The sequence below is a fragment of the Bos mutus genome, chromosome 10 (genome assembly GCF_027580195.1).
Source record: "Bos mutus isolate GX-2022 chromosome 10, NWIPB_WYAK_1.1, whole genome shotgun sequence".
Taxonomy (NCBI): Eukaryota; Metazoa; Chordata; class Mammalia; order Artiodactyla; family Bovidae; genus Bos; species Bos mutus.
Window position 1 is genome coordinate 79,426,628 of NC_091626.1, and position 17,264 is coordinate 79,443,891.

The following is a 17,264-nucleotide window of genomic DNA, read 5'->3' on the forward strand; positions in this document are numbered from 1 at the left end:
TGCATATGAGAGAGGTGTGTGCCAGAAAGCTGCATGCCCACACACACCACACATGCATGCTATTGCAGACAAAAAGGAAGTGGAAAAAATATACAGTGGGCCACACTGTTCACGCTTAATGGAAGGTCAGTTCAAAGATATGTCCTTTTTCCAGCAGCGAAAGCACATTTTGAGGAGAGCTCATTGTATATTTTGTTAAACACCGGTTTGCAGATATGTCAAGCTGCACATAACTGAGCTGAGCATGTGTTTTTTTGTTTTGTTTTTAAACTTGTTTTGTTTTCTGGAAAAATGGCAACAGCTTCCTCGGAGGGGAGTGGTAAGTTAGAACACGTTTAGCCCAAGAAATGTCAGTTCCTTGACCAAGATTGTAAACAAAAGAGTTGTGATGCAGGAGATGTTAGGGTGCCTCATTGTTTAAAGCCACTCCACCCTGTGAGTGTGATTTCAGTGTATTGAGAAAGGACAGGGACATGCTGAAAAGACACCTTTATGCTCCTCAAAGGTATGCAGAATGACATGTGAGCGTGCTTCTTCCTCCTCAGTGACTCCTCAGTTGGCCACTCACCTGTCTCTCTCATTCCCCCCTCCACCTTTTCTCATTTGTATTCCCTTTGTTCTTGCACTTGTACAGTTCAAGTGCTGTTTGTCCCTCTGCCCGCCTTCTCTCTCCCACTTCCTGTTCTCCCTTTCTTTTTCTCCAGCCTTTCCCCCTGCTACCCACCCCTTACCCTCCACCCCCAACCCCCACCCTGCCTCCCTCCTCACTTCTTCTCTCTATCCTCCCTGCCCCCGCCATTCACTCTTCTATCCTTCTCTCTTCTCTTACTACCCTCCCTCCTTTGTTCTCTCTCTATCTCTCTCTCTCACACACACACACACACTTTCTCATTCTCAGACTGGCTTCTGGAAATTCATCTTTCTCTCTACTATCCATTGTAGACTTGACTGGTCTCTACCTCCCTTACCCTCTCCCTGGGAATGAGCGCTTCAGATCGCACACCTCTGCCCTAGTTCTACAGCCTCCCTCCACTCCTCCAACTCCTTTTCCTTAAGAGTCTCTGTTTTTCCCTTAATTTCACACATAAATTGGCTATTTGATCATAAACTATTAGTGGTTAAGTGTGCCAAAATGAAGTGATTTTTAATGTATAGGAATTTCTAGATTTGTTTGTAAAATGAAAAGTTTCAGCTAACATTTAAAAATAGATTAAAATATATTGAGAGAGCATGCACGAGAGAGAGAGCATTCAACCATTAGGGAAATGCACTGAGTTAACTAATCTTAGCAATATGTGAGGAAAAGAATAAAACTAGAACTTATAGCATGTAGGAGGAGCCTTTGACCTAAGGTATATTTGAAGGTCACAGCACAAGAAGGGAGATGCCCCATCTTTTGGGTCATGAGATGATCCTGAACCACCTTGGATATTCCTAGAGTATGGTTTTTAGCAAACCTTTATTTAGGGGAAGCACATACATAGCCCCTTAGCTCAGTTCTCCTCACTCTTTTTGTAACCACAGATCTTCTGGTGGTGATAATGTAGTGGGTGGAAGAAAGAAAGAAAATCAGGGTCTTTGGTTATGTGACAGATTGTTTGCAGCCCACCCAGGTGACAGGATGGAGAGGGGAGGAGAGAAGGCGTGAAATCTAAAGTCACTTGGGTGGCCAGATCTGAAGACCATCTGGGTCTGCACGCTCTGGAATGTGTGCAGAGTGTCACACACTCTGGAATGCTGGTCTCTGAGATGATGTACTGCATGGTCTGGGTGTAAGTCCTTTCAATCCAATTAACCTCCATCCTAACTTCCCACCCCCTCTTCATGCCATGGTCAACTGGCTTCCAGAGTGGTTGGTTTTCTGTCGTGTTGGCTAAGGAATGGGGGTGGAAGAGCTGTGACTAACATGCTTATGCTTTGGACCCCTGCTTTCACTGACTGACTTCTCCTTGTTTCTTTTCTCTTATCTTTCCACACAGGCCATGCAAGTAAAGGTACAGGTCAAATGCATGACGTGTCTTTTCTGTCCTAGTATTAGAGGGGCCAGACTCTGGCCACCTTCTGCACTGTGATCACCATGGGGGTGGTCCAGAATGGATTTTCCCACTTGGAGGTCCCCCAGGCCTGCTCCAGGGAAGACAACTGCCTGTCAAAGAGTGAATGTAGGCCTACCCACCTTTGGAAGGGGGAAGCCGGGGAAGCCAGCCAAGCCTCGCCCTATCCGAGGTCTCCTTGCCATCTCTGCTCCCTTCCCAGCTGCCTACTCTGCAGCCAGCACACTAACAGAGATAGGGACGCTGACCAGGGCCCTGAGAGCCCAGGAGACTCCCTCCAATTACCTACCGTTAGTGGTCCCAGCCCTACCCCACTATACATGTCTGGCTCTTGTGCAGGACTCCAATGAGTCAGAGAGTTTTCCAAAGACTAAAGTCAAGGATTTGAAACCAGCAAGGATTTCAAATAGCCGTGTTTGCATAAAATGTGCACCCAGTGGAATAAACTCTGGGACAGTTTTCTAGTATCCTATACCGGTTATTGCTTGGAAGTATTTCTCTTTCTCTCCATTAACATATGTCTGCTGCCACTGTCCCAAGACCTTTGCACCAGGTCTGTAGCAGAGACACGGAGATGTGCAGGAACCAGGTCACATGCAGCTCTTAGTAAAGAAAAATGGAGCCATGGCCAGGCAGATGTCGGTCTGGATGTTGGCCCGGACTCATAACTGCTGTGTGTCCTTAGAAAAACATCACTTAACTTCCCCGAGCATCATGTTCCCCTTTATATAACTGACTTCTTGTTATCTTAGCATTGTTGGGAAGATTACAAATGCTTTATCTAAGTATCAGGCACATTGGAGCCACATCATATATGCAGCATTTATAGTTAGAACAACATGAGATTGGCCAAAGAAAATAGCAAACAAGAAATTAAACTGTATATCACATCCACAATTTTGCATATTTATTGTATATGCATGTTACTATTTACCTCTTATATAATGTCCATGTAATTATACCTCATTTTATATATGTATATATATATTAAAAACTGGGTTCTATCCTTTATGGATAATTTGAGGTATTTTCAAGGGTAATTTAGACTTACGAGTTTTGCCTTAGGCACAACCTGTAGAATTTTATACCTGATACTAGAACATCTAAGGAAACCAGCAAGCTCTCAGTAAAGGTGGGAATTTCTGTAGGAATCAGCTTTCCAGCTGTGTGTCTAGAATACAAGACACTTTGTATCCTGCCTCAACCCCACCCTCCTCCACTGCCCCCTCCCACTGCTGTCTGGGTCTGACCTGTTGTTCTGGAATACCAGACACAAGTAGAGTTGTCTGGCAGCATTTGGTCAGACTGGATTTTGCCTGCCAGGGATTTCACTGTGGTTTCTGCGGTGTAACCACTTGAAAGCTTTGCCACCACAAGCTGGGTAAAAGAAGTCACCTCCGTTTTGAGAATATCCATTCATAATACTCCTCCATCGCACTTTGAATGTAAACAGATCGGCGCTAAGGTGGTATGATTCTGACCCGACTTGGTCTTCTCTCAGAAAACCAATCCTCCATAAAGCAAATTCTACTCCAGCTGGGGGTCTCAAGTCTTACATGCCGTTTTCAGAGGAGGGGTTTAGCCTCTCCGCAGCTCCTGGAGCACGGAGTGTGTGTGTCATTGGAAGCCACTGTGCAATCACAAGGAGGCCACAAACACTCACGGCCACTCACGGGCACCTCATAAAGCAAAAGCTTTAATAAGCCCCAGTTCTCCCCCATCATGGACCCTGACTTCAATCTCTGCCTCTGGCCTCCCAGCCCTTCCTTCCTTCCAGCAGGAGCCCACTCAGCTGGGGCAGAGTCCAGCAAGCGAGGTACAACGTGGGCCGGGCAGAGCCTTGTTTTCTTGGGCCCACCCATATCCACCTTCTGTTGTGGGTGCAGAGGGTCCACAGTTTGTTGCCTGGGGCTGCCACAAACCAGCGCCACAACCCACTGCAGCTCTTCTTGCAAACCTCCCACTTCGCTGGATAAACGCACCGAGAAAGGGTCCAGAAAGTGTAACCAAAGGAGGGTGGACTCTCCCAGACTTGGGACGGTTCCTCTTCACCTGTCTGCACTGTTTCTCCTAACTTTGCCCCAGCCAGATCCCAAAGCAGCCCTACCAACCTGGGCAGTCCCGTTTTCCTGTGGACCTTAGGATGCCTGTGCCCCAAAATGCTTGCTCCAGCCCTGGCCAGGAGCTAGTATTCTAGGGCAGATGCTCTCTCACCTGTTTACTGCTGCCCACCATCAGGATTCTTAGTTCTTTTCTGCAGTCATTTTGTCAGTTAGCAAATCACTCTTTTTGTAAGAACACCACTTGTTCATTACATCCAGATTCAAGCGAGCAGAGACCGTGGGTGTTGGTGCTATGTGTCTGGTCATGTGGTTCAGTGAGCATGTGCACAAGGAGAAGGCTTAGCATCAGGGCTGGCCTTGAATGGCCCCTTGGTTGGCTTTGTGTATCACAATCCTTTACTGGCATCTGAAATGTAGAAAGGCCCAACCTATACGAGGAAGGACCTATACAGGAGGCAGGCTGCCTCTGAGGTGAGGCAATGCCTTTCGGAGTCATTGAGCCCCTCTGTTTGTTTGAACTTCATCTCCTAGTCTGGAGGACAGGACCAGGAGCGGAAGAAGACAAAGCGAAGGGGAGACTTTTATTCCATCCAGACCTCCCTCATTGTGGCTGCGCTCAAGAAAATGCTGCCCATTGGTCTGAATATGTGCACCCCAGGCGATCAGGAGCTGATCTCCCTCGCAAAATCACGGTACAGCTATGTAAGTCACCCATCTGCTTTGGTGGAGCATTTAATACAGGTGGTGGTGATCTGTGCTCAGCCCTCCGTCCCTGGGGATCAATGAACAGACGCCAAGGTGCACAGAAGCAACACGCCATCATCTTTACAGCTGACTTGGGAGTCAGCACATGCTCTTTCGGATAAGTCCCTGTCTGTCCTCTCCTTTTGTCTTGTAGTAAAGATCCCAGCAAAACTCTTAGTACATCCCTGCACCCCACTTTATATTTCCATAGTAACCTATAGGAATAAAATTTCACATCTCTTTCCACAGAAGGACACAGATGAAGAGGTGAAGGAACATCTGCGGAATAACTTGCACTTGCAGGAAAAGGTGATGTAGCAGGAACACAATGAGAACTCACACAGGCTTCTTTCTGGCTGCAGGGTGCCCCACACCCACTTAGTTTACTCATATTTTTCTTAATGTGTTCTAAAAACAGTCTCAGAGTACTTGTGCTTAATTGGTAGAACTCTCTGCCTTTAATTTTTCATTTTTTGGTCCTTGATTTTTGTTTTTTTCTTTGCCAGTTGCAAGGAGGTCCAGTAAATCATGTCTCCCCACCTCCCACTGTGTGACATCAAACCATGGCAGGGGAGTTAGATGAGGTCTCAGAATTTCCTGACTGTGAGGTGTGTTAGAGTGTAATAGAAACCTGGGGGAAGTTTTAGCACTTTCAGCTTTAGAGATTTGTGAACAAAGTAACTTTATGTCTGAGTTTGTAGAACCCCCACCCCAAAATCAAAATGAAGACCAATTTTTATTTTAAGGCTATTTAAAATTTTTCCAGGTCTGCAAATCTGAACAGCTTTCCCCCAAAATATGTTATGCCCTAAAATAGAAGACTAAAATGATACAAATAGCTTCTCCTTTATACCCCAACTATATAGGAATGGTGGGTAAAGTATACTATAAAAAAGGCAGTAAAAAGAAATTCTAAGTGCCAGAAAAAAGAAGGCATTCTAAATCTTAGTAATGAAGAGAAGATGATGAAGTGAGGAAAACTCATAGAGCTTTCCTGACCAGATACATATCATAGGGGATGAGGGTTTTAGTAATCTGGAAGAGGAGTGTGGACCAAATTTCCCATGCTTAGCATAAATTTAGAGCAAATCTGGATGACACCAAACTATGGAAAATTCGTAAAGAGATGGGAATACCAGACCACCTTACCTGTCTCCTGAGAAACCTGTATGCACGTCAAGAAGCAACACTTACAACCTTACATAGAACAACTGATTGGTTCAGAGTTGGGAAAGAGTACGTAAAGGCTCTGTGTTTTCACCCTGCTTGTTTAACTTATATGCAGACTACATCATGTGCAGTGCCAGGCTGGAGAAGTGACAAGCTGGAATCAAGACTTCCAGGAGAAATACCAACAATCTCAGGTATGCAAATGATACCTCTCTAGTGGCAGAAAGTGAAGAGGAATAAAAGAGCCTCTTGATGAAGGTGAAAGAAGAGAGTGGAAAAGGTGGTTTAAAACTCACCATTCAAAAAACTGAGGTCATGACATCCAGTCCCATCACTTCATGGCAAATAGAAGGGGAAGAAGTGAAAGTGGTGACAGATTTTAATTTCTTGGGCTCCAAAATTACTGCGGATGGTGACTGCAGCGACAAAATTAAAAGGAAGAAAGGCACGCTATGACAAATCTAGACAGCATATTAAAAAACAAAGACATCACTTTGCCAATGAAGATCTGTATAGTCAAAGCTACAATTTTTCCACTAGTCATTTTTAGATGTGAGAGTTGGACCATAAGGAAGCCTGAGCACCAAAGAATTGATGCTTTCAAATTGTGGTGCTGAAGAAGACTCTTGAGAGTCCCTTGGACTACAAGGAGATCAAACCAGTCAATCCTAAAGGAGATCAACCGTGAATATTTAATGGAAGGATTGATGCTGAAGCTGAAGCTCCAATACCTTGGCCAAATGATGCCAAGAGCTGATTCATTGGAAAAGACCCTGATAGTCAGAAAGATTGAGGCCAAGAGAAGGGAGCGACAGAGGCTAAGATGTTTGGAAAACATCCTAGACTCAATGGAGATGAGTTCAAGCAAACTCCCAGAGATAGTGAAGGACAAGGAAGCCTGGAGTGCTGCAGCCCATGGGGTCCCATAGAGTCTGACATGACTTAGCGACTGAACAACAACAGAGCAAGGAACTTATGTAAAATGAGCCTTGATGCAGTGACACCCATGAATTGCCGTAAAAACAGCCATGAAACCATTTAGAGAGACTCTACCTGCTAGAATATGGGCCAGTCAACAAAACTCCTGAGTACAAGTTCATATTTTTAAAAAACACACAGTGTGGAAAGAAATCCATGACCATTAGACAGAAAATCAACAAAAGGAAGAATTCAAGCCTAAGGAACTACAGAAAGGAATTTTTTAAGTATTATAGAAATAGTTAAAGAGATAAAGGCAGCCATATAAGCTATAAATCAAGCTTTGGACATTATTTTGCAAAGAAAGGAGAGGGGATGTAGAATTGAAAAAGACCTCACAGTGATTTACAAAGTTAAAAATAATCATTGAAATTAAAAATCCCATCTGTATACGGTATGGAGATTCCTTAAAAAACTAGGAATAAAAATTCCGTATATAGGTTAAAAAATGTAGTAGATACAGCTGAAAAGAGAACTTATGAATTGGGCGGTTGATTTAAGGAAATCATAATGCAGCACAGAAAGAAAGGGATGGAAAATATGATAGAAGGGTTGAGACATATAGGCTATAATGAGAAGTTCCTATGAAGCATCTACCCAGTTCCAGAAAAATATGATAGAGAAAATGAGAGAGGAATTCGTAGAAAAGACTCTTGAATGCTATGGAACCCTTCTAGGAGACAAAGGCCTTTTCTATAGAAGAGGTATAAGAGATTGCTCATCTCATGTATGTGCTTCAATCTGCAGTCTGATGATCCAGCTGTAAAGTGGCAACTGAACCTATACAAAGATGTTTTAAAGAGTGAAGAACCTTCCAACCCAGAAAAGACAGTGGAGCGTGTGCAGAGAATTTCAGCAGCTGTCTTCCACCTAGAGCAGGTAAGTAGCATCTACCCTAAGGCTTGAGGAAGCAAGACCGCCTTGCAGAATACAAAATTTATCTTGACACTCAGCTTTTAGTTTCGGACACCCTGTAAGCACCCTTGTAAGAAACCAAGAAGTAAGGATCATCCTGGGTCATCCCAAAGTGTCATCTTGGTGCCTCGTGGTAGCAAGACTCCTTAATGCTTAACCCTTCCAGTGTTTTACAAATTTTTGCCATTAGTTCAAATAACCTATCTAAGTTCCTTGCTCATTTGTAAAGCTACTATTAAGCAGTAAGCAACCAAAAGCCTTTGGGAGAAGAAAGAAAACCTAAGACTTTTATAAAGTGAATCATTTAGTGCTGAGTACCTTTGACCACAGCTGAGAAATCCTATTTCTTCCAGGGTTGAGAAGTGTGGGCTGTAGGTGACTATTGGTATTTTCTGCCCCCCAGATCAGCTTAGTGTATACCTAGCCATGTGATTTCTTCTTAGGTGGAACAGCCTTTGAGGTCCAAGAAGGCGGTCTGGCACAAACTGCTATCAAAGCAGCGGAAACGGGCAGTGGTGGCCTGTTTCAGGATGGCCCCTCTCTACAACTTGCCCAGGCAAGTATTCTGTCTTTTTCTCCTGGCATGTGAGTCAGAGATGAGAATTAAGGTATCTTCCTATAGCTATGCTCTCTTCTGGCTCTGACACTCATGATCCCAGGGGTAGAGATTGGAGTCCTTCACCTGCGGAGCCATCGCAATCTGCAGTATAGTATACTGGCCTACGAAGGTAAGTATAAGAACTGAAAACAGATGAGATTTCCTAGTGCCCCCAAGCCTGCCTCACTTCACCTTTTTGCACTGTAAAGTCAGCCGTGTAAGCATATGGAAGCTCTCTAGTTTTACCTAGGTAAGATTCTTTGTGCAGCTGTAAAGGCATACTAGAAAAAGGAAACTTTTCTAAAAGTCTTTACCCCAAATTCCATCCATAGATCAAGCAATATTTCCATGTTCAAGCACTTGATTGATACCAAAATTATGTTTCCTCAGCAAGTACAGAAATGTAACCCGAGAATCCTTCAGCCTAATGTACTTGGCTTTCAAGATGAAACTAGGGAACTGTTTAGAGATGCCCCAAGAGGCCAGTCATGAACATAAGGCATTACCTGGATGTTTAGTCTGTACTCTGAAGTCAAAAATATGTGAAGGCTTTTCTGGAATGTGTGTGAACATGTGCTGTGCCAGTAAAGGGCAGAGTATCGGTATAGACTGGGCCATTGTTGACCACTGAGGCCAACTCAGTGTCGCTGGTGGTGTGGCGGCATTCCCATCCTCAGACTAATTGCAAAGTCAGTAAGTCTGGGCCTGTGATCAATAAACAAAGCTGGTAGTTGAAGAGCCACTGCTTGATCAACTTCCAGTCAATCGGAATATCCTTACCTGGTCAGGAAGAAGAAACTGATGTGGCCAAGTAAATTCTGCATCGCATGTAAATACATGTGTTTCTTTGGAATCTCAGATGAAAGACTATTCTATGTTTGACATTTTGCTTTCATCAAATTGTGTATGTTGGCTGTCATTTGCCCAGAGTGTCCCATATCCCTGTCCTGAGCCAGCTGGCCAACTGAGCTCTCTGAATTAGGGTCTTTGAAGATGGTGCAGAATCATGGCTTCTGAGACACACACCTGCTCCTATAGGTCTCTTGAGAAAATAGACTAGTGTCTCTGGAAAGGTTGAGGCATCACAAATCAAATAGAATTCATTAATTTAAGAAAACTGAAAAATTAAGTCAGGCAGTCATGGGCATGAAGGTTGCTGAAGTCTTGGCAGACAAATGAAATTTATAGCCCAGTAAAAGAAGCAAAACTGCCTAGGATTTTTGTCTGTTTTCTAAAAGTTGTAAAACATCAGAAGGCATTCGCTTCCCCTTCTGGTAGAGAGCCACACCTGATGTGCTTTAACATGACCTCCAGAGGGCTCAGCTTTAAGCTCGTATCTCCCAGGCCAGCTCGACAGCGATTACATCTCTCAAAAACAAGCATTTTTTTCTAAACCCACTGAAAATGATAGTACCATCTTTTAGTATTTTGGTTGCTCCCTCAAGAACTCTGCCACTGAATGGATAATAGTAAGTCCAAGAATCCACTGTCTCCTTAATGAAACATGGCCACCCCCACTCCTAACCCAGCTGTTTTTAAAAAAAAAAACACTTTATTTTGCATTGGAGTATTGCTGATTAACAGTATTGTAGTTTCAGGTGGACAGCAAAGGGATTCAGCCATTCATATACATATGTCCATTCTCCTCCAAACTCCCCTCCCGTCCAGGATGCCACAAAACAATGAGCAGAGTTCCCTGTACTTTGCAGTGGTTCTTGTTAGTTATCCATTTTTAATGTCGCCGTGTCTAACACAGCTGTTTTAGAGAGGCTGCCCTGGAGTTCTGCCTAGAAGTTATACATAGGAGGATTGTATCCCTAGGAGGATTATACATAGATTTCATAATAACAACAATAAAAATGAACAAGAGGCTAGTGGTCAGTACCATGCCTTTTCTCCTTCTTATGAGAATCTAAACTGCATGGAGTCTTCCAAACTAAAGGGCTAAAGGGATTTATTTTTATCATGTGGAAACTTTCTCTGCTGTGAGTTTTTAAAAGAAAACCTGTATGCTTTTCCCCAGACACAAAATTAACAATTTCTTCCTGAGCACCTTTCAACGGGTTTGGCTGGAAAAGGTTAATGAAAAAACTCAGTATGACAGGCTTATACTCATTTTAATGGTAATGTAACCTGTGGAGAGACCCACTCATTCTCTGCACACTTCTCCTGTCTTGACCATGATTTAACATGACCATGAAAACACAAATTTGTACAATTTTTTTTAAAAAACACCTCTGATTGGTCAGATTTTGAAGAAAGATGGTAAGGGCTATATTCTACTAGAAATAATGACCAAGGCTTGATAAGTCTGGTCTTGAGCTTCCTTTTCTCTTTGGTCCTCCTCACATTTTGGTAACCACTCACTTGCTCTTCAGTGGTTAATATTCCCAGAAGTCCGTCATGTCCTGTAGAGAGGGAGTGGCTTGTGCCAGTTTATTCAGTGTTCCCAGATACCAGGGCCAGCACTGGAACCTGTGAAGCATGCAGAAGTTTTGCTGATGAGTACAACACACCCAAGCTTCATTTCCTGAGTACAGACTGGAGCCCTTGCAGCTGTGGTACCTCACAGGCCCTGTAAAGAAGGACACTCTGCTGCTTTGAGTATATCTGAGACTACACAGCTCACCATCAGCATAATTTAGATTGGATTACCTGGACAGTTGATCAGTCAAAAGGAATCACCAAATTGCCATATTCACAGATAACTCAAGGCTGTTCTTCGAACTAGTGAATTCTCATTAGAGGGGAGACGTGATAAAGACCCAGTGAGACCAGAGCAGGGTAAATGTGACCTCCAGGTCTTGAACTAACCATTGTTAGTTCATTCAGAAGGCTGTCTAAATATTCAGGATCTGCCATGTTAGCAGGTTCTGGTTTCTTTGAAATAAATGCTTATAGTGTGCTCCTGGCTACCCTGACCAATCAGAAGATAAGAATTGTACAAAACTGCTTACTAACCGTTAACCGCCCAGACTAAAACAAGGTGTCCCGTGGACCCCTCTTGACCTCATTCTCACCCCTTCCGCTCAGGCACCGCTCTATTAACCTCTTCCTCCATGGCTATCAGAGATTTTGGATAGAAACAGAGGAGTATTCCTTTGAAGAGAAACTAGTACAGGATTTGGCTGTAAGTACTGACTCAACTGGGAGCAGATATGGGTACGAATGAGTTTGATTTTTGTATTCATGTGTGTGCATTATAACTTTGAAAGATTCACAAAGAATCGGGTGTATAGATTCTCAGAGGAAGCCCCGCTAATAATAGTCCTAAGAGCCAGAGGATGAATTTCACTTGGAGGTGCTGGTCCTGTGATCATCCTCCTCCTCATTATTAACAACTAATATTTCTTGGGATGCACAGCCGTGCCTTGGAAAGCTCATGCCAAGTTAAGTTTTGAGCACTCTTGGTTGCAGGAGGCCAGCCCACCCTAGCCAAGGCCCTGCATTTCTGGTGGGTAGCTCCCCTTTGGGGAACGCACCTCTAAACGCCCTTCCTGCATCTCACATTTCTGTGTTTGGCCTTTCTGAAGATTTGCCACGTCCCGTCTCTCACAGGCTTCATGTGCTTAAACTACTTGAAACAACACGCAAGGGGTAAAGCTTACTGCAGCAGTATCACTGAGCTTCATCCTGGTTCAGAAAGAAAATACACCCTCCTCACCTTGGCCAAGCCCTAGTTCTATTCCTCTTTCTCCTTATTTCTCCCATTCACCTTTTTCTCTAATCTCTACTCTCTCCATTAGTCTTACCCTGTGTATCTCACGTTTATACTTGCCATGTGACTTTTTCTGTATTTCCTTATCTCCCTGGTGGCTCAGAAGGTAAAGCATTTGTCTGCAATGCAGGAGACCAGGGTTCGATCCCTGGGTTAGGAAGATCCCCTGGAGAAGGAAATGACAACCCACTCCAGTACTCTTGCCTGGAAAATTCCATGGATGGAGGAGCCTGGTGGGCTACAGTCCATGCGGTCAGAGTCGGACACGACTAAGCGACTTCACTTTCACTTTTCTTTACATCTCCCTCAGTTTCTTTTCCTCTTCTTGTCTTTTGTCCTTTAATCCTTTCTTGCTCATTCTCTTTCCATTTCTCTTTATGCACATCTATCTTTTCATACATTCCTGTCAGCGAGAAAGACATTTGCTTGATTTCCTGTTTCTTGATTAGTGTGAAGTTGACAATGAGCATCATTTCAACCTTCCCCTTCTTCTGAACCATTCACACAACCTATGTAGTTCTCACCAATTTACTGAGTATGGTCCACCCTGCTGGTTCTACCACTGCTGGGAAGTCAACTTATTCGTCTGGCATCAGCTGCTATTTCTGTAAAAGGAGACAGAGAAAAGACTTTCTCAGAGGAGAAACTGCAAGGCTCACAGCTCCAGGATAGCATCTCTCAGGGACAGCAAGATTTTCAGGATAAAGGTTGAGTTCAGGAAAGAGAAGCATTTCACTGGGTTCAGTCTAGGATAGTAGTAGACGCCCAGATGGCCCCAGTGCTTTGTAACTCTTGCCCTACCCCCATTCCCAGCCCAGCTCTCCAAGAGAAATGTCAGGTGTTGGTGGAGAGATACAGCCTCTTCGGTACTCTCCAGGGCTTCCCTCCTGAATGCGGGTGCCCAGAGCTTGCATGAGAGTTCTGCTGACTGGAGTCTGGAGCGCCTCCCCTGCAGTCAAGCTTTTGCTTTTCCTTCCATTTTGTTTTAACCCAAAATTGCAATGTTTATTTAATTGGCTGAAAAATATATTTTATATTTATATATATATATATATACACACATTTCATTCCCAGACCTTGCATCCTTAGGGCTTCTGTCCTGAAATAAACGTGTGACGTTGTGGTTCTCTTTGTGCTTTGAGTTGATGCGCTCTGTTCCTGGTGCTTCGCCTTTGTTCGCATGCAGTGGTATGCCACGTGCTGAAATTCATGCCTGAAACCTATCTGCCTTGGTTTGTGTAGAAATCTCCCAAGGTGGAAGAGGAGGAGGAGGAAGAGGTGGAAAAGCAGCCAGACCCGCTTCATCAGATCATCCTCCACTTTAGCCGCAACGCTCTCACGGAGAGGAGGTCAGCACCCTGGAGCATCCTGCTCACATCCCAGGCATGGCTGGGTCCTCCCCACGCTGTCCTCCCCAAGTGGCAGTGTGCACAGAGCGGGTGCCAGATTTGAACAGCCCTCCTTGCTGTCTTGTTCTTGGCCATCAAGAAACCTCTAGGGGAAAATACAGAAACCATAGCCCTAGCTTGACACTGAGTCTGAAGATGAAGCAGCCTGAAACTGGAACTTCATCCCTGAATTCCGTGTCAAGCCAATAATGATTCAGATTTTCAGAGTGGTTTCTAAGAACTGGGGTGAGGGAGGAGGGCTTCTAATTAATTCACTGGTATATTAGGATTTATATGCCTCCCAGTCTTTTCTACTGTGTCCAAAGTCGGTCTGCTAAATATTTCCTCCATTCTTTCCAGCAAACTGGAAGACGACCCTTTGTACACCTCCTATGCCAGCATGATGGCCAAGGTACACTTGGTTTACTTCCTGTCATTGCAGTCTTCCTGCTTCCCTTTGACCTCTTCAGGCACATGGAAACTGTCACATTGAGCAACTAGCCTGGGACTTGAGTCATGGTGTGGGCTCCAGGCTTTGCACAATTCACGTGCTCTGCAGGCAACATTAGTAAACTACTCTACCATCATCCTATGAAAACAATGCTTTGCAGAAACAGTGGGGTCTGGTGCCTGTGTTCACATGACGTTTTGCAGCCAGCTTCACAGGGTTCAGACATCTAGATCATCCTCGAATTTTCACTTGATGCTCAGAACACGTCCAACAGTTCAACCACGTCCCTAGGTGATGGAAATCCAGTACATTTGAAAACGGGCTTAGAAACTAGAGGAAGTAACTAGTGTTCTAGAAGAGATGAAGTGACCAGAAATGATGTTTCTAGGTCACATGGAGTCAGTGGCCTCTGGAATGCCGAGTGATTGAGCGAAACTATTGCTCCTCTGGTGGGAGCACTTCCTGTCGGGCAGAGATGGGGTTGTGTGGGGAGATACGGGAGCACCCATTTTTCTGGCAGGTGCTCCGTGGGGTCACTTTGGGATTCACATCCTGGCTTTCCCTAATCTTATGGCCAAGCCTCTGACTCATGTTGAGAATGGGCAGGTTCTTTGCACTCCTATCCCTTGATTTACACCAGAATTTTACAGAACTCTCTTAAGTAGGAGAGTTCGGGTCTGTGGTTAAACCAGGGATGTCCCCTTTGACTCGGTGTTCCCATTTCTCTTTTCTGAACTCCTTGGTAACCACAAAGGTGGTATTTAGAGTAGAATGTTGCCTGCTGGGATCCGAATGTTCTCAGTTTCACAGAGTGCTGAGGTCCAGAGGCGCCTGTGAGTTACAGCCCGTCCCCTGCCCTCACACAGTAGAGCAGAGTCCTGTTTACTAGGCCCACCTTTAACCTGACTGTTTGCCTCCTCCTCTCCCGGCTGCGTGGAATCCAGAGTTGTCAGAGTGGGGAAGACGAAGACGAGGACGAAGACAAGGAGAAAACATTTGAAGTGAGTTCTCACTAAGCTTGAAGCCAGCCAGGAGGGCCTTCAGGGGTGGATGCTGGCATCAGCCACGCAACTGGCCCACCGTGTGTGTCAGGCGGCAAGGACGCCAGTCAGCCTGGATGAGCGCACTGGTGTGGTCGCGTCTGTTGGCCTCATGAAAGGTAGCAGGCAGCCAGTCAGCAGACGGTCCTTCAAGTTTGTTCTTGTAGGAAATCTCCTACATCAACCCAAGTATGGTAGCAACAGGAGCCATGGAAGGGCACATGCAAACATTCAAAAGTGAAAATTCACAGCAGTGGAGACACTGGATGGTTTTTGCACTATTATTCTGTAAATGTACTTAATGACGATCTTGATTTGGGGCAGTGTGGGACCCTGAGTCTCTCAAAATAAAACTCCATTAGTTTACTTGTACTGTTTTATAGACGAAATATTCAAGAGCAGAAGTAAATGAATACAGGGGTTTCTCCGGTGGTCCAGTGGCTAAGACTCTGCACTCCCAATGCAGGAGGTCTGGGTTCAATCCCTGGTCAGAGAGCTAGATCCTATATGATGCAACTAAGACCCAGGGCAGCCAAATAAATACATATATTTTTTAAAGTAAATGGATACAGTTCTGGAAAATTTTGGCTTCTAGCATCTCATTTGTTAAGTGTGGTCTGAGCTTTCTGGATAAGTAGGCATATGCTGTGCTCAGATGAATTCCAGCTGAGCCCTCAGCAAGTTTTCCTTTATAACATTGAAAACAAACCATTGTAGTCTGAGGTCACTTCCAAGATCTGTTTTGTTTGAAATTACGTGTGTTGCCTTCCTAGCAGAGTAAAGAGTCTCTCTCTCAACTCATCTGACTACAGTGAATTCTCTGGGGGTAAACACATCCCCTCCGCCCTGCTATTTTTTCCAGGAGAAAGAAATGGAAAAGCAGAAAACCCTCTATCAGCAAGCCCGGCTGCATGAGCGTGGAGCCGCCGAGATGGTCCTTCAGATGATCAGCGCCAGCAAAGGTGAATACAGAGACTTGTGCGTGGGTCCCTTAACTAACACTGACATGTCACCCTGTGACATGAAGTCATTATTAAGGAATCTGGATAAAGCCCAGTAGATGTGATTTACCCTGTTTCCTCGGTGATTCCACCAAATCTTTACTTCGACAGGTGAGATGAGCCCCATGGTGGTGGAGACTCTGAAGTTGGGGATCGCCATTCTGAATGGGGGCAATGCCGGTGTGCAGCAGGTAATGGGGGCTCACAGGAGGTGGTGCAGACTTCCTGGGGTATTTCCAGTTAACAGCTGTCACACTTTGGGGAAGAGAGGTTGACTCTGCTGCATGGATGGCCACCAAGAATCACCTTTGCTGGAGTTCTGTCCTCAGTGGCCAATTACATTGAGTAGCTGAAATCAGATAAGACCAGGACTGGGAGTCTGCAGACAAACATGTGCTTACTAAAGAGGGGTCATCTAGGGTTCAGAAAGAAAAACATTACATTTGTTTTATCATTAGGTGATTTTCTGCAAGTTATACTCTAGAGGAAATTTTCTCAGCCTTTGGTTTTTATTTCAACACTTTCATTTATTAGTTGCCTTACTGTGAGCAAGAAGCTTGATCAGTTAAGTGACATTCATAACCCCACACACTTGTTTATTCAGTCATTCATATTCAGTCATTCATATTAACAGCTGCTTAGTGATCACTGACTATGTACTAGGGCCAGGCTCTCTTCAATGGGTAGAGGATGTAGCAGTGGATCATGAAAATAAAACTCCCTGCCATCATGCATTAAAAGAGAGAACACACAGAGATATATAGCGGAGTACCTGGCACATGGAATTCATTCAACCATCTGACCTGGAACTGGCTACAGATGATAGACATGCAGTAGTGTCTCCTGAGCACTCCAGGCTCTAGCTAAAAATAAAAGCATCTGTGTGCACAGGAAAATGAAATTTCAAAGACTGTTGGCATTCCCAGGGCCTTTGAGAATCTCCAAATCCATAACTACCACTATTGCATATAATTTTTCCCAGGCTTTAATTCATCACAAACCAAATTTCTCATTAAGAACTACCATTTCAGAGGCACCCCTCACTTTCTGTTCTCTTCCATCACCACTCCATCAGTTGACTTTCTTACAGAGCCCTTTAAAAAAGCTAAGAAGATTCTTACTATGCCAGACCAAGTTCCTAGCT

General features: G+C 44.5%; 1 protein-coding gene across 1 annotated transcript in view; it reads left to right on the plus strand.

Moving 5' to 3' along the window:
* RYR3 (ryanodine receptor 3) overlaps positions 1–17,264 on the plus strand; it is a 457,031-nt gene that overhangs the window by 402,203 nt on the left and 37,564 nt on the right. Inside the window, 10 exon segments of the mRNA XM_070378270.1 lie at positions 4,649–4,819; positions 5,111–5,170; positions 7,757–7,888; positions 8,368–8,480; positions 11,556–11,652; positions 13,483–13,589; positions 13,989–14,040; positions 15,024–15,080; positions 15,982–16,081; positions 16,232–16,311. Coding sequence (XP_070234371.1) covers positions 4,649–4,819; positions 5,111–5,170; positions 7,757–7,888; positions 8,368–8,480; positions 11,556–11,652; positions 13,483–13,589; positions 13,989–14,040; positions 15,024–15,080; positions 15,982–16,081; positions 16,232–16,311 — 969 coding nt within the window.